Source organism: Heterodontus francisci, chromosome 26, assembly GCF_036365525.1.
Source record: "Heterodontus francisci isolate sHetFra1 chromosome 26, sHetFra1.hap1, whole genome shotgun sequence".
Lineage (NCBI taxonomy): Eukaryota > Metazoa > Chordata > Chondrichthyes > Heterodontiformes > Heterodontidae > Heterodontus > Heterodontus francisci.
In genome coordinates this window covers 28398814-28423259 of record NC_090396.1, presented here as the reverse complement: position 1 = coordinate 28423259, position 24446 = coordinate 28398814, and the positions used below count along the sequence as shown (strand labels likewise).

The window sequence follows — 24446 nt, the reverse complement described above, 5'->3', positions numbered from 1 at the left end:
ATTTCTGACTTGGAGCTATATCACTGTTCCTTCACTGTCACTGGATCAAAATCCTGGAACTCCTTTCCTAAAAGCACTGTGGGACTACCCGCGCCAGATGGTTCAAAAAGGCAGCTCATCACAACTTTCTCAAGGGAAATTAGGGATGGGCAATAAATGCTGGCATTTCCAGTGACACCTACATCCCATGAAAGAATTTTTAAAAGCTTTTGTTCATCTGCCTTAATATCTCCTATGTGGCACGGTATCAAATTTTGCTTTATAACACTTCTGTGAAGCACCTTGTGACATTTTACTACATTAAATGTGCTATATAAACACAATTAATTGTTGTGTGCAAGTCAAATTCAATTCTGTCTTAATCCGAAGGAACTCATTAATCAGACCATGCATTGCTAATAGTCTTGGTATGGGGTTCAACTTGGGGTTTACAATGCTGTTCTCTTCTCAAAAGACATTTCTCTCCATACTGGTTTTCACTAGTTTGTTCTAAGCCTGTACAAAATGAGTCAGCATGGCCAAAGCCAATTTGAGGACTGTCTTAATCCAGCCATCAGGACTGGAACAGTATCTGCTTTCGGCCAACCCTAGCACATCACTGGAATATTCTGAAAGAGTGGCAAATTTATCTTCACAGGAGAAGGAAGAATAAAAATCAGATTGTGTCCATGAGGACATTGATACGAATATATAGTTTGGAATTCACTGATCATCTTATTCACTAACATATGCTAGGGGCCAAAATTGTTTCTTTTTACGATGTGAGCAAAGCCTGATTTTATGAGACTTAAATGGATCAGCTGCCAAAAATGCAGACGTGCACAATTTTGCGATGCTTACAAGAAACCTTAAGTCAAATATCAGCCAATGTCAATTGCCTCTAATAATAATTCTGTGTTTCTCAAATAGGTGAAGCCCGATTAATGCCCTAAACTTGACCTAGGTTTGCTATTGCACAACTCAATGGCCCAGATTTTGTAACTCAATGGCCCAGATTTTGAGAGGATCTGGGACCTGTGTGAACAGGGCATATAACAATGTATCTCTTCAAGCAATCAGATTGAAAAATCCTCGAGGATGCAGTGTCCAAACCAGGAAATGTAAATTAGAATATTAAATGTTATGTAAGATCATGTATGGAAAGCGAAATAAAGAGAGGGAAACAAAGATAGTATGAAGAGAGACAATAAAGACAGCAAAAGTAAAAATAAAAAGTACTTTAATTTATTTAGTGAATATCTAGTGAGTGAGTACAGCAACTTTATGCCCCTTATGTGTTTAAATGCCAACTCTCTCGACACAGTACAGGTTAGAAAAGCTTGTGCAGGAGCGGGGCAACTCACACAGCAACATCCTGATTTCTGCATTCAACTGCACATGTACGGACCCTGGAAGCTGCTGTCCAATCTACTGCAAAGTACCAGTGAGCGCTGATCGTCTCACTGTTAATACCACTGCAAAATCTGACCCCTTGTCAATGCAGTGTTTTCTTCATTTGTTACACTTACCCATCAGAATAGGCTGGGGTTTAATCCAATCTTCTAGTGACGCTGTATTGGCCTCTGCATTCTTACTGGTTGTTTGTGCTTGTTTCAGTTCTCGTTCCTGTCTGCTCCACTTTAAAATGTTGTTTCCACCCCCGCCAACCACTCCCAAACTCTTATTAATCTCACCATTGCCAGGAATGGCACAGCATCAAATGATCTGCTTTCGGAGTGCCTGTGTAATCTTTTAAGAGTTGTCCTCATTTATTCTTTAATAAGACCACAAAAAAACAAACTTTTTGTTGAAACACCAGTTTTTAAAAACATCTAATTCTTTCAATAAAATTATTACATAGAGGAAGTTCAAATCTCTGATCTATTAATGACCAAATACTTGGCATCGATATTCTATTGAAACAAGTTCATGTATCTTTTCTCCCAACTTTATCCCCTCTTCAAGGCATCAGATCCAGCTGACCTTGCAAGTATAAATATTGTTTCGAGAAATAGAAAACCTCCACATATATAGCACCCTCACATCCTCAGACCATCCAAAAGTGCATTTGCAGTTTATTCATTGTTATAATGTAGGCAAAGGTGAGAGCCAATTCACACACAGCGATGTCTCACACATAGCAAGAGGCAATTGACCAGATAATCTGTTTTAACTGTGTGGTTGAGAGATAAATATTGGATAGGGCACTGGACGAACTCTCTTGTTCTTCTTGAAATGAAATGTGCTTGAAATGATTTACATGCACATAAGCTAGCAGACAGGGCCTCCATTGAATATTTCATCTGAAACACAACAGTTCCAACAATGCGGGACTCCCTCAGTATTGCACTGAAGTTCCAGTCAAGACGATATTATATTTATTTGGTAAATTCACAGCATTAAGTGGCAAGCCATAGGTCATGCATTAACTTTAATAGTTGTTATTGTGGTATTTAGCATGATTTGTCAAAGGTAACCCTTTTCCTTGCAAATCAAATGTCTTCATAGGAGCTCCCCAGTGACTTTTAGAATGGCACTGCCGGTTTAGGAGAGGGAATTATGCAATCAAGCGCTTGAGTGGAAAACATCGAAAATAAAATGCAGGACGCCATCATCCCATTCTCCCCCATTAATCCATACACTGCAAAGAGCAGTGTAGACTGTTTATCACAAATACACAATGTCTGTGTGAAAGAAACTTTAAATTTCTTCAGAAAAGGGTCAGGGGAGATTGAAAAGATAGGGGGAGATTGGAAAAGTTGGGGGGGGTGGAGGGGAGGGGTGTGCGATCATGCAGGATTGATGAGGCAGGTAAACTGGATCCAACAGGTAAGTGGAAAGGCATTTACCTCCTGGATTCAGCAGTTCTTACATGCCTTTGGCCATCGGGTTTCCTGAGACTTGGAAAACATGGCAGGCCTGGGTTAAATTTAAAATGATAGTTACATATGAGGCACACAACTTTATTATAATATTTAAATTGCCAACCCCTCATTATAATATTTAAATTGCCAACCCAAGAGCGGGTTGGTTACCTGCCCTCACCAGGTCTCCATGATAACCAGATGTGGGTGGGGTCAGGATTCAGATTCTTAGGCTGGAATTTTATGCATCCCCCCCCCCCCAAAAGAGTGGTGGCGGGGTGGAGGGGGGAGCATAAAATGGATTGGGAGGCTCGGGAGGCCCTTCCTGACCCACTCATGCCTCCACCGCCATTTTAAGTGGGGCGGCGGCAGGGGAAAATGGCCCGCCCACCCCAGGCCAATCAAGGCCCTTAAGTGACCAATTGACGTCCACTTAACGGCCTTTACCATCCACCACGGTGATTTTACCCTTAGCCGGTCGGGCGGCCCAGGCCTGAGAAAACCTACCTGACAAAAGCAGACGGCTCTCTGACAGCCGGGCCGGTGGGGGGGGGGGCTCTCTCGTGATCAGGCACCCTGTGTCCGACGGAGGGCTGCCCCCGACGTCCCAACCACCTCGAATGTCCAGCACTCCCCTTGCCCCCCAATTGACCACCCTTGCCTCACCAGGGCCCGACTGATCACCCCCAGTGAGGCCCCTAAAACTTACCTTTTCCTGGGATCATCCTTCCTCTTCTTTGCGAAGCTGGGCTGCAGTCCCCGTGGTGCTGCTGGGACTAAGAGCTGCTGGCCCACTGATTAGTCGACAACTTCATTAGGCGGGACTGGGGACCATAAAATCTGGACTGGATCCCCAGGCCAGGCGGAGGTGGACGGATCCCGTCCAATGAGGGTAAAATTCAGCCCTTAACATTGTTACCACCCACCAAACCACCCTCAATGCAGCCCAGCCTCTACCAGTCATGGATGAGCTGGACGTACAGCCAACAAAATCGGAACTCAGTGATGCCATTGATTCTCTAGCCAGCGGAAAAGCCCCTGGGAAGGACAGCATTACCCCTGAAATAATCAAGAGTGCCAAGCCTGCTATACTCTCAGCACTCCATGAACTGCTTTGCCTGTGCTGGGACGAGGGAGCAGTACCTCAGGACATGCGCGATGCCAATATCATCACCCTCTATAAAAACAAAGGTGACCACGGTGACTGCAACAACTACCGTGGAATCTCCCTGCTCAGCATAGTGGGGAAAGTCTTTGCTCGAGTCGCTTTAAACAGGCTCCAGAAGCTGGCCGAGCGCGTATACCCTGAGGCACAGTGTGGCTTTCGTGCAGAGAGATCGACCATTGACATGCTGTTCTCCCTTCGTCAGATACAGGAGAAATGCCGCGAACAACAGATGCCCCTCTACGTAGCTTTCATTGATCTCACCAAAGCCTTTGACCTCGTCAGCAGACGTGGTCTCTTCAGACTACTAGAAAAGATTGGATGTCCACCAACTCTACTAAGTATCATCACCTCGTTCCATGACAATATGAAAGGCACAATTCAGCATAGCGGCGCCTCATCAGACCCCTTTCCTATCCTGAGTGGCGTGAAACAGGGCTGTGTTCTCGCACCCACACTGTTTGGGATTTTCTTCTCCCTGCTGCTCTCACATGTGTTCAAGTCCTCAGAAGAAGGAATTTTCCTCCACACAAGATCAGGGGGCAGGTTGTTCAACCTTGCCCGTCTAAGAGCGAAGACCAAAGTACGGAAAGTCCTCATCAGGGAACTCCTCTTTGCTGACGATGCTGCTTTAACATCTCACACTGAAGAGTGTCTGCAGCGTCTCATCGACAGGTTTGCGGCTGCCTGCAACAAATTTGGCCTAACCATCAGCCTCAAGAAAACGAACATCATGGGACAGGACGTCAGAAATGCTCCATCCATCAATATCGGCGACCATGCTCTGGAAGTGGTTCAAGAGTTCACCTACCTCGGCTCAACTATCACCAGTAACCTGTCTCTCGATGCAGAAAACAACAAGCGCATTGGAAAGGCTTCCACTGCTATGTCCAGACTGGCCAAGAGAGTGTGGGAAAATGGCGCCCTGACACGGAACACAAAAGTCCGAGTGTATCAAGCCTGTGTCCTCAGTACCTTGCTCGATGGCAGCGAGGCCTGGACAACGTATGTCAGCCAAGAGCGACGTCTCAATTCATTCCATCTTCGCTGCCTCCGGAGAATCCTTGGCATCAGGTGGCAGGACTGTATCTCCAACACAGAAGTCCTCGAGGCGGCCAACATCCCCAGCTTATACACACTACTGAGTCAACGGCGCTTCAGATGGCTTGGCCATGTGAGCCGCATGGAAGATGGCAGGATCCCCAAAGACACATTGTACAGCGAGCCCGCCACGGGTATCAGACCCACCGGCCGTCCTTGTCTCCGCTTTAAAGACGTCTGCAAACGACACATGAAGTCCTGTGACATTGATCACAAGTCGTGGGAGTCAGTTGCCAGCAATCGCCAGAGCTGGCGGGCAACCATAAAGGCAGGGCTAAAGAGTGGCGAGTCGAAGAGACTTAGCAGTTGGCAGGAAAAAAGACAGAAGCGCAAGGGGAGAGCCAACTGTGCAACAGCCCCGACAAACAATTTCTTCTGCAGCACCTGTGGAAGAGTCTGTCACTCTAATATTGGCCTTTATAGCCACTCCAGGCGCTGCTTCACAAACCACTGACCACCTCCAGGCGCTTACCCATTGTCTCTTGAGACAAGGGGGCCAAAGAAGAGAAGACCCACCAAACCTTAACCCACCCATTTTTAGGGATTAACATACTCCCCTGCTGTAAAGGTTCTTCATGCTGCTTGTCCTGTTCACACGGGTCCCAGATCCCCTGCAGAGAGCACGATGCTGAAATGGCTCTCTAATTCCTATAAATTGACACGTAAAAACTCACAAAAAAGTCTATTAGCAGCAGTAAGCACAATTTGTGCCGTTCGTTCGCCGCTAACCTCAAAATCTGGGCAGTTGGAACAATAAATTGGCAGCAACACTTGCAGAGTCTAAAATGACAGCCATCCAAGTTGAACTTCCTTTTAGCTGGTTTCTATATACTCTATGGTATTAGAGTCCGAACTATACCATTTGGTCCGAAATTACATTGTAATCTAATTATTATGCAACTAGATATGGGAGTATCGTAAAATAAACGCGTATCTTAGTTTGGCTGAGTTTAATAATTTTACCTGCATACAATTATCAGTAGATTGATTTAGAGTTTGCGAAACTCATTATTGGGCAGATTGTAACTGTTCTTTCAAGAATTGAAGATTGTACTGCAAATAGGTGCAATATTGGATGACCTTCTGGTAGACTATTGATGTATCTTATGTACAGGTGTTTTGCTGGGAAAAGGTTTGGCGTTTCGTCTAAAATGCCATCTCCAGCGCATCTGCCACAAGATTGTACAGAGACGCAACAGTGAGGTGACAAAGGATATACGAGCCATCTGCTGCGTAGGATACTTCGGCTAAATTTGACTTTAACTTCTTGGGCCAAACTGAGCTTCCACTAGCTGAAAACCCGATGTCAAATATCGGAATTTAAGGAAAAAACTTCTCAATGAAATTTCTGATTTTTCAGATTTGCCGGACTTTTCACTTTCAAAACCGTCCAAGTCTCCCTCCCTCCCGGTAGTGCCCCTTGTTTAAGTGTTTGTTGTTATTTCTCCTGCAAAACTTGTATATATTCTTTTTCAGACAACCTTATTAAGTATGAAACAAACGTGTAGGATATTGGCTGCCCGATTATTGCCGATTAATAGATGTTGCAACTTTCACCTCCGCCTGCTCCGCTATTGGGACAATGGAATGATACTTTGTTGGTGAACAATAATAAAATGCAGCACAAATGTAACTTCATCACATTTGACAAAAAAGTCGCATACAGTCAAGGAGTTTTAAAAATCTAAGTATCGATTGAAGTAAATGCTTCAGAAATGTTTCTCTCCATCTACTATTGAATCATATTCCCTCAAACCAGTGATTTGTTTGTATCGGAAAGCAGTAAACGGTACATCTCGTTCTATAGGTTTCGCCAAATTCCTAAAAAAAAAATCAAAACACTTAAAATTGAACACCTTCCTATATTTAGACACATTTGTGGGAATACCGTCAATGTTACATCCACAGCCAAATTTCTGTTGACCATATATAGAGGTACCACATGCCAGCCAAGGCATGGGGCTCCTTATAAAAATCCAGCAGCCAGTGGGACTTATCCGAGTCTGCAGTAATTTCTGGTGAGTTGCATTTACCTGGGAGCATTTCCATGAAAGCAAAAGAGAGTTGAGCTAACTTTTCTATCGATGCTGCTATCACACTTAAGTTTATTTTGGAATTTCTGTTACTCTGAGAAACGTGTGATTATTTCTGGTATGTTTTGTAAACTACTTTAAAAACAAGGTTAATATATTGGAATAGAAGTATATCCACTGCTAGAACTTGGTTGTTATGGAAACATTGAAGCCCTATTTGCAAATGGGTTGTGAACATTCAACTGCATTACAAGTTAGCGGCACATCTAAGATACTAATTTTCATTCTGTTTTCTTCACTGCCAGAGAAACTAGCCAACAGTTATTCGTGTTGTGGACCCACAGGGTGAGGAATTTAAGGTACAAACGAAACCTTCAACATTTACTCGTTCAGCGTTCTTTTTTTTTTGCGAATCGACCCGAACTCTTTTTCAAAGTTGTCACTGAGGTAGCAAACATGGCACAGAAAATACGTTCAACAATTATTTTCAGAAGCCAGCAAAAGGCTGAGTTTTAGTCAGACAGAGCGTTACCAGTATGCTTCCTAAACGTGGTAGAGAAAAAGGTTATTACAGCTTGACCAGGAATAATTAGAACCTTGCACATAGATAGGATGTGATTGCTTGCCACCTCGTTATACCAAGGCGACAAAAAAACATTTTATTGAATCAGATAAACTCAGGGGCTTGTACTTAACCTTTGCTGGAGTTTTGGTGTGTTTTGTTAGGTTTCCTATCCATTTTACTCCCTCTCGTCTCCAGAAGGCATTGGATTTCCATTGGAATACAGGCCAACTAGCGTTTATAGTCCCACCTTACCTCAACCAATTCTTATGTGCTAGTCTTCACTGTGAACATTGCCCCACCTTTGGGGGGGGGGGGGGTGGGGGGCGGTGTAAAACACCTGAGCCCCATCCTTGCCTGCTCTGGTGTCCACACATGTAAACCGTCAAGAGAATTCAGGAGAACAGGCATTGACTAATGACAATTGTGATGCCCTTATTGCAAAAACTAGTCTAGAATGCAATCTGTGGCGTGTTGTTCAATGAGGCCTCGTTACTGACTGGCTTCACCAACTGTGCCACCTAATTTGACAACGTTTTTATATGAAAGCAGTTGGTCGCTGACCCAGCAATTGACTAATCTACGGAAATGGAAAAGAACAACATCCAAAAAGGGTGAAATTTGTGTCTGATTGGACATCAAGTGACTTTTAAGGAGTACAAATAATAACAACTGTAAAAAGTAAATTTGTACAAGAACTGGTGGTGGAATGTTTGTTAGCTCTATTTTCTAAACAGCATATATCTCATTAAGTTTATATCCAATAGAGATGCATTTATTTCCCTGCATAAAAATATTAGATCAATATTTTCACACCGACTCCCAATTTTCACTATCTCAACAAAGTCAAGTTTATGTCAGTGATGGTCATGCATTGATTTATCAGTGAGTTTATCTTTTTACAAGGAGTGGCCCTACCAAGAATAATAGACAGAGAGCCACTCTTTGTAGGGACACAATTCTGGGGCACTTTTAACGTTCGTGTGAATAGAATATAAAATAGTTGCAATCCCTTTAAATGGAAGCAAAAGGGAAATACTGCGGATGCTGGAAAACTGAAATTTAAAAAACTGGATATGCTGGAAATACTCAGCCGGTCAGGCAGCATCAATGGAGAGAGAAACAGAGTTACTGAACATTTAAAAAAAAGGCCTTGAGTTGTTGCTTTGGGCACATTCATTTTAAAGCTTTGGTTCAAGTCTTTGCCCAAACATATTTGCGTAAAGTGCCACACAACAGACTTCTGAACGAAGTTATAACTCACGGAATAAAAGGGACAGTAGCAACATGGATACGAAATTGGCTGAGTGAAAAGTAATAGAGTAGTGGCAAATGGATCTTTTTTGGACTGGAGGAGAATATTGGAGTTCCCCAAGGGCTGGTGTTAGGACCCTTGCTGTTCCTGATATATATTAATGACCTAGACCTTGGTGCACAGGGCACAATTTCAAAATTTGCAGAAGATACAAAACTTGGAAATATTGTGAACTGTGAGGAGGATCGTGTAGAACTTCAAGAGGACATAGACAAGTTGATGGAATGGGCAGACAAGTGGCAGAAGAAATTTAATGCAAAGAAGTGCGAAGTGATTCACCTTGGTAGGAAGAACGTGGAGGACAATATAAAATAAAGGGTGCAATTCTAAAGGGGTTAGAAGAGCACAGGGACCTCGGTGTATATGTGCATATATTACTGAAGGTGGCAGGACAGGTTGAAAGAGCAGTTAATAGAGCATACAGCATCCCAGGCTTCATTAATAGGGGCATAGAGTACAAAAGCAAGGAAGCTATGTTAAACATGTATAGAACACTGGTTCGGCCGCAACTGGAGTACTGTCTGCAGTTCTGGGTGCCACACTTTAGGAAAGGTGTGAAGGCATTGGAGAGAGTGCAAGAAAGGTTCCAGGGATGAGGAACTTCAGTTATGTGGATAGATTGGAGAAGTTAGGACTGTTTTCTTTGAAGAAGAGAAGGTTGAGAGGAGATTTGATAGAGACATTCAAAATCATGAAGGGTCTGGAGAGTGTAGATAGGGAAAAACTGTTCCCATTTATAGAGGGATAGCGAACAAGAGGGCACAGATATAAGGTAATTGGCAAAAGAAGCAATAGCAACATGGGGAAAAACCTTTTCATGCAGTGAGTGGTTAGTCTCTGGAATGCACTGCCTGAGATTTAATCGAGACATTCAAGGGGGAATTGGATTATTATCTCAAAACGAAGAATATGCAAGGCTGTGGAGAGAAGACTGGGGAGTGGCACTAGGTAAACTGCTCTTTCGGAGAGCTGGTGCAGACATGATGGGACGAATGGCCTCTTTCTGTGCTGTATCAATTCTGCGACTCTGCGACTCTGTGACTCTATAATGTCGAGAGTAAAATTTCCCACAGATCAGTGGAATGGAGCAATATAAACGGCTGACCAATTAGAGACTGGAACAGAGCCAATCGGGCCTCAGGTGCCTGAGGAGGGGGCCATATAAAAGCTACTGTGTAAAATATTTTCTTCAGAGTAAGCCTGAAGAGCGAAAGGTGAGAGGGGACTCACCTCTTTCTGCAAAAAATGCCACGTGGACTGACTTATCTGTTTGATTTAATGCATACAAATTAGGAGCAGTAGTGAATCATTTCAATCTGAGCTGTGTGCAAATTGATAAAAAAAAAAGAGCTGCATGCATCTAATTGATTTTTTAAATTAATTTAAATCACTTATAAATGCATAAATTTTAGGAACAGTGATTGATTTTATCTGCTCGAGATTTGAATTTATCCCGATTTTAACACAAATATAAATGTAATTTTTTTTATTTGTTTCATGAGATATGGGCATCATTGGCAAAGCCGGCATGTGTTGTCCATTCCTAATTGCCCATCTGGTGCAGGCACACCCACAGTGCGATGAGGGAGGGAGTTCCAGGATTTTGAACGATGATATATTTCCAAGTCAGGATGGTGTGTGACTTGGAGGGGAACTTGAGGTTAACGTTAAGTTAACTAAAGGATTTGATGTAGTACTTTGCTGAGATAATCGCTGGTCTGCAACAAGGATGCAATCACATGACTCTGGCCACCTGCTGATGCCTTTGCGCTGAAAAAGGTTGACCACAATTTGAAGCCCCTCCTAGAGAGGCTGCAAAAGTGTGCAATTTTCAGAAAAATCAGCATCGTCATTATTTTGAATGGAGGCCTGCAATTTTGCTGGCTGGGCTGGCTTCAGGCACAGTAGTTTTTTTTTAATCAGCGAAAAAGATTGCAGAAACTTTCATGTTGGTGAGTTTTGGGCATAACTAACTTACGCTTAAAATTCCATGATATTTTGCGTTGATCAGGCCAATTGTGCATGAATTATGTTGATTTAACTAGAGGAAACAAGCAGAAACTTAGAACCAAATACCATTAATGGCCAAATTTGGATATGTTTGCAATTTCACTTGTAATTACAATACATTGAAATCACTGAACTTTTACACAGCGACCATGAGTTTTGAGGGCATGAAAATCTTTGGAGTGGCTGCTCCATATCTCCGCAAATCTGAGAAGGAGCAAATTGAAGCACAGAACAGGCCCTTTGATGCCAAAACTGCTTGTTATGTGACTGACCCAAAGTTGGTATACGTAAAAGGAAAAATTAAGAGCCAAAACAGTACCAAGGTTGAAGTGGAAAAAACAGATGGGAAGGTTGGTGAAACCCAGCAATTTTTAATAGATAGGACTGCTTATCTGATTTCCAATTTTGGCATCACGCCTGATAAAACTATATTATAATTACTCTTACCATATTTCAGACGATTGCCCTGAAACCCAGTGATGTCTTCCCAAGGAACCCTCCAAAATATGACAAAATTGAGGATATGTCCATGATGACTCACCTGAATGAAGCATGTGTGCTGTATAATCTCAAAGAACGTTACTCAGCCTGGATGATCTATGTAAGGACACCTTCAATATTTGTTTTTAAAAATCTAGTTTAAGCCACAAAGTACCAACATTAATTGATTGTTGCTTTTTTAAGACATACTCTGGGTTGTTCTGCATCACTGTGAACCCCTACAAGTGGTTACCAGTCTATAATAAAGAGGTTGTGGCTGGCTATAAAGGGAAGAAACGACAGGAGGCTCCTCCCCACATCTTCTCCGTCTCTGACGGTGCTTATCAGGCCATGTTAACGGGTAACTTGTTAATTTTCTACATATTTAATAAGTGTTTATATATCAATTTTTATATATTTTGTTTAATAATTGCAGGGAATTTGCAAGACTTACAGCTTAACTTCAGTTTAAAATTGAGTGGAATGGAATTTCTAACAACACTCTTCCTTTTTGATTTTTCATCTTACAGAACGTGAAAGCCAGTCTATCTTGATCACGTAAGTAAATGATTTACACAAGTCTAGGAATCTCTGTCACTAGCTATACATCTATGTATAGACATATAATCTATAATATATTTAAATTCTTGCAGATAGCAAACACTCTCTGTATCACACTTCCAATAACACTTTCTGTCATATCTTGTTGATAATGCCCTATTGTAAACTTGAGCTCGTCTAAAACTCTGTTGTTCCTATCCTAACTCTCACCAGGTCCCGTTCATTCATCCACTCTGTGCTAGCTGAGCTACACTGGCGATGCCTCAATTTTACATTTCTCATTCTTGTTTTCAGATTCCTTGTTGGCTTCGCCTCTCCTCATCTCTGCAACCTCCTTCTGTCTCCCTCGAGATCTCTTGCACATCCCCAGTTTTCACTGCTCCATCATTGGCAACTGTGACTTCAGCTGCCTAGGCCTTAATCTCTGGAATTCTCCCCCCAAACCTCTCCACTCTCTCTCTCCACTTTTAAGACTGTCCTTAAAACCTACCTCTTTGCCCAAGCCTTTGGTCACCTTTTCTAAATGTAGCTCTGTAATAAATTTTGTTTGATAATGGTCTTTTTTAAGAGCCTGGGGATATTTTACTATGTTAAAGGCGCTATAAAAATGGAATTTATTGATATAAAATGGCATGTCCTCTAACTCACTTAAGGAATGGTATGGGAGGTATGATAATTTTTGTGCTTTTCAGCGGAGAATCTGGTGCCGGAAAGACTGTGAACACTAAACGTGTCATCCAGTACTTTGCATTAATTGCAGCTATTGGTGATGTGGGCAAGAAGAAAGATGAAATGGCAAAGGCAAAAGTATGCAAGAAGATAATAATTTAATACAAAACTATATTTCATTGTGTTTGTATCTCAATGTAGTTAACTGTTAACTGTAAACAAAATGTACCCATTAGGGAACCCTGGAGGATCAAGTTATCCAGGCTAACCCATTGATGGAAGCCTTTGGTAATGCCAAGACGATAAGGAATGACAACTCATCTCGTTTTGTAAGTTGAAATGGAAATACATATATCGAATTAATCAATACTAAAAAAAAAACTCATGCTATTTTTGTGAAAAAAATTGATGGCATTCAATCATCTCCATATGAAATAAAAAAGTATTAAAATCTCTGAATTCACTTTGTTTTATTCTGAAGGGCAAATTTATCAGAATCCACTTTGGGACCACGGCAAAATTGGCTTCAGCAGACATTGAAACGTGTAAGTGTTTTGAATCTGATTAATTTAAAGGTAAATTAACGTATTGATAGACTTGAGACGGAGACTTAACTGGTCTGAATTCCCATCCAGACTTGTTGGAAAAATCCAGAGTAACATTCCAACAACCAGGTGAAAGAAGTTATCACATTTTCTACCAGATTATATCCAACAAAAAAACAGAACTTATTGGTAAGGAGCCTCTTAATCCTTTACACTTTTTTGAAACCCCTATATGGTTTTTGCATATATTTGTATTTCCATTCATTATGCTACTTCAGTTTAAAACATCCTCTATCATCTACTTTGCTTTAGAAATGCTTCTTATCACCACAAATCCCTATGATTATCCTTATGTCTGTCAGGGTGACATTACAGTTCCGGGTATTGATGACCAAGAAGAATTGCTAGCCACTGATGTAAGTAGGGCATGCATCAATTAATATGATAGCAGCTGAATTTTAATCAACAGATTGTAATATTATCTCCTTGAATTTGTAGCAAGCTATTGATATCTTGGGTTTCACCAATGATGAAAAAAACAGCATCTACAAAATTACTGGTGCAACAATGCACCATGGCAACATGAAGTTCAAACAGAGGCCAAGGGAAGAACAGGCTGAGCCTGATGGCACAGAAGGTATATTAATTCAAAACACTTGCTATATTTTACATGGAAAGTGCTCTGTTCTTAAATTATTTTAAATAGATCCCATAAATAAACATCAGCAAAGACTGAATGCTAGCAAATATGCATGGATTACTTTAGATACAAATGATAAACAGGTGAATGGAATACAGCATAGAAAGTCTTTTGCTGGCTTCCTTAAAAAGGGTGAATTTTGTACTGGATATTTTGGTCAGTGGAACAATTTATCCACTTTAATTATCTAATGTCAGGATCAAACATTGCGAGGTCAGATACCTCGTGTTCAGCAGCAGAATTTAAAACATTATATTCTCGAATAATGTGCTGTACCCCAACTCAAAAGATTAGCCCCTGCCATTATTGTGACATTTCCAGCTCTAATACCAGCCATTCTTCGAGGCTATTAGGATAAGCCAGCTAATTAGTGTCTAACCAGGACAATTTTGCACTGTGGATTCATACCTGTTAGAAACTACAAGACTGTCCAAGGTTGTTTCATATGGGAAAATTACAGTCACTACACAGCAGAGATGTTTGACCTAGTTTTACCAAAGTTATAGTTATCCAACCATCTCATCATTAACATTAAAAATTGAACTGGCATTTTGACATAGGTGAGCAGTGCCCTGAATATTTATGCACAAAATGCTGACTGCAGGTAGTATGGAGCTGAGCATACAACTGGCCACACGGAGCTCTGAATCATTGTAAACTGGTGCTGGTCTCAATTTGTATAATAACATAATATCTGGATAGATTGTGTTGGATTTGAAATGAAAAGTGAAAAAACATCTTAACCTATTGTATCCTCCACTAGACATTATTCAAGACCCAAATGTAATAATAAATCAATCACACAAGACCAATAGAAAAGGAAAGATTTGTTTTTATACAGTGTTTTTTACAACCTCAGAATGTCCCAAGGCAAGATCTCTCAAAAATCAATGTCATTATTACCAAATTATTTGTTTTATTGATGTTGTTTAAGTGATAAATATTGACCAGGATATTGGTAAGAATTACCCTGTTCTTCTTCAAAAAGTGCTCTTTTATATCTACCTGAGAGGGTATGTGGGGCCTCAGTTAAATGCCTCATCCAAAAGACGGCATCTCTGACAGTGCAACACTCCCTCAGTACTGCACTGCAGTGTCAAACTAGATGTTTGTGCTTAAGTCTCTGGCGTTGGATAGACTCATAGGGCTGAATTTTACCAGCCCCTTGCACCACAGGTCGCGGCGTCCAGGCCAGTAAAATTCTGCAGGGAGAGGCCTGCCTCGACCCGAGACGTCGAGAAGCGCCTGCTGCATATTACTGGTGGTGGGGGGACCTCGGTGCGGCCCCACCCGCTGCCTGATGGCGGGCCCTTCATCAGTATATTAAAATGAACCTATATGAGATGCAAATAAACTTACCTGCAGGCGATGGCCATCCCACGCCTATCTTATGGCCGCCGTTTGTCCTTCGCGTGCCTTCGGAACTCCGTACAGAGTTCCGAGGCGAGACCCTGGTGGGGAGAGGGGAGGAATAAACTTTTCAGGGTGGAAGGGGTGGAGGAGTGGGGAAAACATTTTTCATTGGCTGCGGGAATGGTGGGAAGGGGTTGCTGGGTCCAAAGTTTAGGGTCTAAGGGTTGGGACTGTCAAGAATGGTTTTTCAGAGGGGAGGGGGAAATAAATTTATTGTGTGATCATTTGGGGGGGTGGGGGGTGGAAGTGGCTGTTTTATGTTAAATGTAATGTTCTTATTAAAAGTTAAAGCCCTGGTCCCTTTAAAAATTAAAATCTCAATAGGGCTTAAAGCCCTTTAAAAATGGTGCCAGTACCGGCATGGTGGCGTCGGACGCTGTTGCCGGGTATGCGGCGGCTGCCCCCTCTATGTCATCAGGGGTGACCTCTTCGCCTTCTCTATTTAAATGAGTCCCCGCACGTAATATCGCGGGGGCTCCTCGGCAGCACTTTCATGTTGGAAGGCCGCCGAGTTCAAAGCGCGCCGTCATGGAGTGCGAATAAAATTCAGCCCATAATCTTCTTACTTAGAGGTGAGGGTGGTACCACTGAGCTATTGTTGACACCAATGGAAGCATGTCAGTAACAGATAAAGAATGCAAATTTAAATGCACAAACAAAAATCATATGTTGTATGATTGGCAAATGTTTACAATTAGGGATAAACCAGAAACATGTCATTTACAGCCAATTTATGTTTCTTTTACAGTTGCTGATAAAGTTGCTTACCTTCTGGGTCTAAACTCAGCAGATCTTCTCAAAGCATTATGTTTTCCAAGAGTAAAAGTCGGCAATGAGTTTGTTACCAAAGGCCAGACTGTACAACAGGTAATGCATTGGCTGGAAAAGAGGAAGTCTGCACAATTTTAGCAATAGGCTTTATCGAAACGGAAGCATTAATTTTCTTTTGTTTCAGGTATACTTTGCGGTGGGTGCTCTGACAAAGTCAGTGTATGAGAAGTTATTCTTATGGATGGTGCAGCGAATTAATCAGCAATTGGATACAAAGCTACCCAGGCAACATTTCATTGGTGTTTTGGATATTGCAGGCTTTGAAATTTTTGAGGTGAAATTCTCAGTCTGACAATGACAATATTTATTCATCAAGTGTGAAATCTATGACAATTATACTAACACATTGTGCCATTCCCCAGTTCAACAGCCTGGAACAACTTTGTATCAACTTCACTAATGAAAAACTGCAACAGTTTTTTAACCACCACATGTTCGTTTTAGAACAAGAGGAATATACAAAGGAAGGAATTGAATGGGAATTCATTGACTTTGGTATGGATCTGGCTGCTTGCATTGAACTCATTGAAAAGGTAAGACGATATTTTGTAGATTTTTTATCTCACCAAGTTCCTTTGCCAATGTTGACCTTGCTCTCCCCTTCTCTCCTCATGGTTTTGGTTCACTTTTCAAGGTTTGGTTTCATGGGTGCTGGGTGCCAACTGGTGCTTGGCCAAGTGGACGTTCTTATGTATATACTTTCATGTAAAGTTCGAGTATGGATTTCTCACTGTATGAATAGAGATAATTAATGTACTTTGTTTCTTTTTATGAATTCAAAGCCTATGGGCATCTTCTCAATCCTTGAGGAGGAATGCATGTTCCCCAAGGCTACAGATATGACGTTCAAGAACAAACTGTATGATCAGCATCTTGGAAAGTCAGTAAATTTCCAGAAGCCCAGGGTTACTAAAGGAAAGACTGAAGCTCACTTCTCCTTGATCCATTATGCGGGCACTGTGGACTACAATATTAATTCTTGGCTGGACAAGAATAAGGACCCTTTGAATGAAACTGTAATCGGACTATACCAGAAATCTTCAGTTAAGGTTCTTGCACACCTCTATACTATTTACGCATCATCTGCAGGTAACATATATTTTGCATTATTATTTTGAACAATAAAATTTTAAAATAAGGTTTGGCAGGGCACAAATATGAACCCTTTTGAATAGATTATCAATATTAAAACAAATGTAAGATAGATCAAATGTATGCTGACAATAATTATTGCTTTTTAAAGGACATACCAATACGTAAAACGAGGTACAAAGCTATAATCCACCGAAGAGTTTGAAAGCATTTCTAACAATATATAAATCCAGGTATATAAAATAACAATCACACAGTAGTTCAGTGGTCATGGTCCTAAACAGTAACCCAGAAGTTGTAAGTTGAATTCCACTGCCACTCCCATGGGCAGCAACCCTGGTAATTTGTGGGCTAGCATCACAATTTTTAAAATTCAAACTGGTTCACTAATGTCCCTATTTAGTGCTGAGACTCTTAATGCCATTCCATTCTGCTATGAAAAATACCACCAATGGATCGCCAGCACAGTGAGGATTGCAGCAGCTCAAGAAGATAATCCTCCACCTACCCTCTCAGGGCAACTAGAAATGGGCAATAAATATCATCCAAAAATCAATTACTTTATTTGAAAAAGACATTAGAAGTTAGACATTCTAAGTTCTGCATTCTTTACTACATTAGAATAATTTATTGGACAATTGCTTACTATGAATTGATTATGACAATAAAATATATACTTTATAGAAGGTACAGTGAAAAAAGGTGCCAAGAAAAAGGGTTCTTCCTTCCAAACAGTGTCTGCAGTCTTTAGGGTAAGTTCCTTATATAACTCTTTTCTTCTAACTGTACTGTTAATACCAGTCTTCATAAATAAACCTATACTGTGGCATGGTAATAAAACATTGACAATAGTTGGTTGCTTACGGTTAATTGTGAAGCTCAGACAAGAAATTAACTGCTATCGGTTATTCAATTCGTTGTTTGATACAGGAAAACCTGAACAAGCTGATGGCTAACTTGAGAACCACACACCCACACTTTGTGCGTTGCATTATTCCAAATGAAACAAAAACTCCAGGTAAGTTTCAGTGATCAATTTTATTCTTTCTCTCTATTTGTGAAAAAGAAGTAATAGAAAATATCATTGCATTCTTACCACAACACAGGTGAAATCAACAATCAACTAGTCATGCACCAGCTGAGGTGTAATGGTGTGCTCGAGGGTATCAGAATCTGCAGAAAGGGATACCCAAGCAGAATCCTCTATGCAGACTTCAAACAAAGGTAACTAGCTAGAGTTTATAACATGTCATATGCAACATAAAATGTTATGCAGTTTGTAAATGTCAGGTATAATAAAAACAATGGCATGCCCAGTTTACTCTGCTCCTAAGGAAGTTGTTTACAATTGTCATGAAAGTGTCATTATTTTTCTGTTTAAAACAGTGTGCCTTTAAGACTCTGTTTAAAACAGTGTGCCTTTAAAAACTAAGGGGGCACAGTGTGCCAGCTGCACCTGTTTCCTAGGCCACAGCAGGAGAGTGAGAAGGTCACATGGTGTACTGTAACTTTTAACTGTAGGTAATGACTGGCTTTACTGGAGAGAAACAAAGCGTGCTGTACAATGAAAAGAAGGGGCTGAATTATAAGAGTCCGCCGCTGAAGTAGGTGGCAGAGGTAAAAAAATGTGCCCTGCCCGCACGGGCACCGCATCGCGGAGCCACCGCGATTTCAAATGCGGCGGCTCATTTCCATGGCCGCGGTGCCCGCCCCCGCGAAGTCGCACAGGGGGCAGGTGAGCAGTCGCAGGCAACGGTGTCCAGCACCAATGCGCAGGCACTGTGCCATTTTTAAAGGGCTTACAGCCCTTCATGGACATTTTAAATTTAAAGGGCCAGGTAAGTCACATACAATTTCATAATGTTGAAATGCATTTTCCCAGCACCCCCTATAGCATTTCCAGCCATTGGTGCCCTTCCCCCCCACCACCCCAGAATGTGGATATTTAGAATTTGGCCTTCCCCCCTCCAAAGTTCAGCAACTTTGCCCTTTACCCCTTCCCATCACACCCCTGACCAATCCACATCGTTTTAACCTCGCTCCCCACTCCCGTGCAGAGAAGAAATCCTCCTCCCTCCTCCTCACAGGTGTCACGCCACGTTACCCCAAATGGGGATTCGAAGGCGTGGCATTGTCGGCCGCCAGAATTAAGATCAGTGAGGTGATTTAGGAGGCGGCGGGATCCTCATTAATTCCGGTATGCAAAGTACTTTCCATATTTAAATGGGGGGTGCTGTTGCTGAGCGGTGGGGTGGCCGCCATGAGAATTTGTCGCCGCTGCCGAGATCAGCATGGAGCCCGTTGCTGTCGGGGTCGGTGGTGGGCCTCCACCACACTGATCTTCATTGCCTCCCCGCCAACGTTTCCGATGGTGGAGGGACTTTAAAATCCAGCCCAAGCTGTCTATTTCTTAGCAGAAAATCTACATTGAGCTCAGACTGTGTTTGCCTAAGGAGGGAAAAAAACCCTGAAAAAGAACAATTTTCATTGTTGGAGGTAGTAAATTCCATTTTATTTTGAAACTCTGAGATGTCTGCTACAGAAGCAACTCTCTCTATTGCCTATTTGTGTTTGCTGGAATTCTCAGTAAAGTTTTTACCAAAAGACTGCCGATTTTAAAATCCAAGTAGACCTATCACTGTGCTTCTCATTGAAATAACTTTGTGACGCCAGCTGAAATACTTTGAACGCTTATCTATTAATCACTGTTTCATCAAATTTGCCTGGAGACTTCGAGTGGCATCTGATTACTCTACTCTGGAGCACCTCATCAACTGGGAATGTAACTTACCAGGACTGACAACCCAGCTACTTATTTTTATTCCTAAGAAACACCATTTGTAAAACCGGTTAACAATTGATTTTTTTGATGTATGTGTGTGTGCATGGGGGTTAGGATAAATAAGACATAGGTTTATCTTAATAGTGTTTAAGATTTAGTTTATTAATAAATTGTTAATTTGTTGTTGTCTAAAGATACCTGGATTGGTGTATTTTATTGTGGGGTTTAATAAAGTGTTTAATTTGGCTGTTTTCCAGTTAGGTGGGAAAACTTTAATAATATTCTGTGATCTGTGGAGTATTGGGACTGAATTGACAGTGCATTGCTCCTGCCTCGGTCGTAACAAATTCACTGTAACATAATTTGCAAGCTTTAATATTTTTCATCCAAAGATCTGTTGGGCATAAATTAAATGTGAAAAAGGCAAATGTGTGGGAATATGACAATACTTATTTTAAAATAAACAGGTACAGAGTACTCAATGCAAGTGCTATCCCAGAGGGTCACTTTATTGACAGCAAGAAGGCTTCTGAGAAACTCCTAGCCTCAATTAACATTGATCATACCCAATATAAATTTGGGCACACTAAGGTAAAGTCCCAATTTACATTAGTAAAACAATTAAACTTCACAAACAGCTGTGTAATTGAATAAAAAGATGTCACTCTTGAAGATATTTTCTGCACTTGCAGGTATTCTTCAAAGCTGGTATCCTGGGTGCTCTTGAAGATATGAGAGATGAAAGGTTGACTGACCTTATTACCCGCATACAGGCGAGATGTCATGGTTACTTAATGCGAGTAGAATTTCAGAGGATGATGCAAAGAAGGTACACGAGAACAGTTTACAACCTGCGATAGTCTTAATTTAAATAATAAACTTGTTTGAAAAAAAAAATCTTATTAATTGCTTTACACAGGGAGGCTATTTTCACTCTCCAGTACAACATCCGTTCATTCATGAATGTTAAGCATTGGTCATGGATGAAACTGTTTTTCAAGATCAAACCTCTTTTGAGGAGCGCACAAGCTGAAAAGGATATGCAAAACATGAAAGAGGAGTTTGAGAAGCTTAAAGAAGCATTTTCCAAATCTGAAGGAAGAAAAAAAGAACTGGAGGAGAACATGGTTGGCCTTCTGCAGGAAAAGAATGACCTACAGATGCAAGTGCAAGCGGTATGCAAATTAACATTTTAGAAAGTTAAATTAACCTTTATGGTATTCAAAAATTAGTTGCACTGAAAGCACTTTTTTATTTTTAAGGAAATTGAAAGTTTAGCAGATGCTGAGGAAAGGTGTGACCAACTGATAAAAAACAAAATTCAGATTGAGGCTAAGGTTAAAGAGATAAATGAGCGACTAGAGGATGAAGAGGAAACGAACGCTGAGCTTACAGCCAAGAAAAGGAAACTTGAAGATGAGTGCTCAGAACTGAAGAAAGACATTGACGACTTGGAGCTCACATTAGCCAAAGTGGAAAAAAATTTGCATTCCACCGAAAACAAAGTAAGCACAATCATTTTGGATGCTATGGTTAAGTATTAGCGTATTTCATGAACACTTTTAAGTAAAGAAAATGCTCTGTGTTTGCACTTTATGCTGAACTCGGTTCAGCATATACCTTGTTTACACTACTTACTTTTCACCAAAAAGACACATACTGTGGAGAATTCCGTACTTCTTGTTTTTTCTGGCCTGAATCCTTCATTTATAAGCAGACAATTACAAACACCTGGGATCTTAAAGAATTTAATTTCTAGAACAAGTCTATTAGGCTACCTAAACGGTATGAATGCCTGTCATATTTGTGGAAGGCTGTGTTCAGGTGCTGAATTTTGAAGCCTACAATGGTGAAAGAAGACCAGAAAAATCTTCATTGAAGATGATGCCTTGCAAGCATTAATTAGTGGGTACAACAATGTAGAAAGATCATCTTTAGCCTTGAGAGGAAGTCTAAGAAGCCCCATTTGATCTGCCAGGTGTGGCATAACAGAGAAGGTGAATGCTCCAGGGAAGATACATAGATAAATATTTGATCTGAGGAAAAAGAGCAAGGTAAGGAGACAAAGTATTCGTAAATGATAACAGTTCACAGAGAACTTTCTGAAATATTTGTGGGTATATTGTAAAGCACCCCTGACCGATCCAGGGAGATCCTATCTGCTCCGTGATGGTCTTCATTTTGATGTGTGCTTCACTGTATTGTTTCTCTACCTCTGTAAGTGAGTTTCTTAGTGGAGACATGAGCCATGGTAGCAAAGTATAGTTCTTTTCCTCCAAAAGATATCTTTCCATTTTGCCATCACCACCCGAATATAAATTGCGACATTCTTGCCTTGCTTATACTAATTCATACATTTTAAGTCTGTTTGGGCCTTCATACGTGTAGCAGCAGTTGATGGCCCTCGTGGATGATGAATCCTCAAAGGAGCTGATGCTTTGTGAAGGTGCCCCATCACAGGATTCATGATTACCATGCACCAGCTCAGCTGCTCACACCTTGTTGGGACCAGTAAGACAGATAGTTGGGTGATTCACAATTCACAAGTGAGCAAGAGCAAGTGGCGGTGGTGTAAACAGTTGTGGTGAGTCCATGTTGGAGGCAAAAGCCCTCTCCAAGCTCTGCTCAGCTGGACATAGATACTGTACCCCAGGGGCCACTGATGAATAGGATAATCAATGAGCAGCAGCAGAGAACGTGCAATGTACTGACAGGCCTACCAAGCACACTGATGACGACTGCACAGAGAATGAGTGTGCTGATGTCACATGGCACTGCAAGGATCTCTTCTTGCATCGATAGAGTGGTCAACTCAGCTGAATATCAAACGGAGCAATCACCAGAATCCATGCACGCCTTGACCATCGACATGCAGACTCCGGATGCCAATCTGCTGCTTTAAATAGGATGACACATAACTTAATCTTGGCCTACAGCACCACAGTGATCTACACCAAAGTGTTCGCTAGCAGAGTGGTAACAGTGAAGTTTGGCTGGTTCAAGAAAGCCAAGGTGTAGGAACTCCATTCAAAGTACTTCCACTTATCATCTGTTGCCCCCACAACATACTGACTTATGTTCCAATGGCTGAGTCTGCCCCTGCACAGGCACAGGTGGAGCAGTCTTTGGAGGAGTGTTCAAGGGTTCCAAAACCTACAGCATCTCAGCAATCAGCACAGGGATCTGAGCAGCCTGCCTCCACCTCTGCTGAAGTCACAGGGGTGGAGCCATGGAGAAGCAGTAGGAAAAAGGTTAAAACTTTGTAGTTGCTTAAGAGTATGTTATGTTGTGAAGTTTCCATTCTTTAGATCAATTACATAACTTTTATTATTTTGTACCACTTTCCAATCTTGCCCAATCTTGGTTCTTGCATAGCAAGTTGCCTACTAATTTGTTTGATGAATAGGAATAATGAATTGATGAACTGATGGGGACCAATGGGGGGGAGGTGCAAGGTCCGGTTGGTTATTTGCAGGATTGCTTTGTGTTAGGGGCATTGTGGCAGCGGGTGGGGGGAGGCATGGGAAGAGAAGCTATTGCAACTGCTTCCCCTGTATCCTGGGCAGCAACGTGAACAGCTGGCTTGTGCATTGCCCTCGTCACCTTTCTCCTTTGCGTTTTCCTCTTCCTCCTCCTCCTGCTCCTCGGATTCATCCGAAGAGGATCTCTGCTCTGTGCCATGTTCCCCCTGCAAGTCTAAACCTCACTGCTGCGCAGAGCACAGCACATCATAACTATTCTATACCCTCTGGCTAGTGCATACTGAAGGGCACCTCCAGATCTGTCTGGACACTTGAAGTGCATCTAGTTGTTACATGGCAGCTTTGTTGGGCTTTGTTGGTTGGATTTCTGATGGGTCTCATCAGTCAAGTATGAATTGGGTGCTTCGAGCAGCCACCCCATAAGTTTGCCTGAAGATCCAAAGACATTGGCAAGATGCAGAACAAAAGCCTCATGGCATCTCCTTGCACACACCTGCATAAAGAACTGATGAAGGGTCACTGACCTGAAACGTTAACTTTGCTTCTCTCTCCACAGTTGCTGCCAGACCTGCTGAGTATTTCCAGCATTTCTTGTTTTTATCGCATAAAGAACTTATTTTGTGATTTCACACCAACTGCACATTGATGGAGTGGAAGCTCTTGCAATTCACAGATACTCCTGGTTAATCTGGTGGGGGGCAGGTATGTATGTATAAAGTTGCTGATGTCCTGCACCTGTGGGAAACCAGCCAGAGCCTCAAACCCGAGTTTCTGCCCATTTTGATTGGCATAATTGAAGGCAAAGTTTATATAATTGTCCACCCTGGCAAACAACCCATCAGTTTACTGTTTTATGCATTTG

General features: G+C 41.6%; 1 protein-coding gene across 1 annotated transcript in view; it reads left to right on the top strand.

The window, feature by feature from the left end:
• Window positions 1–11178: 11178 nt before the first annotated feature.
• The window catches only part of LOC137384500 (myosin-4-like), a 38759-nt gene continuing 25491 nt past the window's right edge, over window positions 11179–24446 (top strand). Inside the window, exons 1-21 of the mRNA XM_068058638.1 lie at window positions 11179–11379; window positions 11487–11630; window positions 11714–11870; window positions 12040–12067; window positions 12763–12877; window positions 12976–13068; window positions 13221–13284; window positions 13375–13473; window positions 13597–13700; window positions 13783–13921; window positions 16146–16264; window positions 16353–16502; window positions 16591–16761; window positions 17011–17317; window positions 18005–18072; window positions 18251–18338; window positions 18427–18544; window positions 20570–20693; window positions 20795–20931; window positions 21022–21277; window positions 21365–21607. Of these exons, the coding sequence (XP_067914739.1) occupies window positions 11179–11379; window positions 11487–11630; window positions 11714–11870; window positions 12040–12067; window positions 12763–12877; window positions 12976–13068; window positions 13221–13284; window positions 13375–13473; window positions 13597–13700; window positions 13783–13921; window positions 16146–16264; window positions 16353–16502; window positions 16591–16761; window positions 17011–17317; window positions 18005–18072; window positions 18251–18338; window positions 18427–18544; window positions 20570–20693; window positions 20795–20931; window positions 21022–21277; window positions 21365–21607 (2925 nt within the window). The remainder of the gene's footprint in view (window positions 11380–11486; window positions 11631–11713; window positions 11871–12039; window positions 12068–12762; window positions 12878–12975; window positions 13069–13220; window positions 13285–13374; window positions 13474–13596; window positions 13701–13782; window positions 13922–16145; window positions 16265–16352; window positions 16503–16590; window positions 16762–17010; window positions 17318–18004; window positions 18073–18250; window positions 18339–18426; window positions 18545–20569; window positions 20694–20794; window positions 20932–21021; window positions 21278–21364; window positions 21608–24446) is intronic.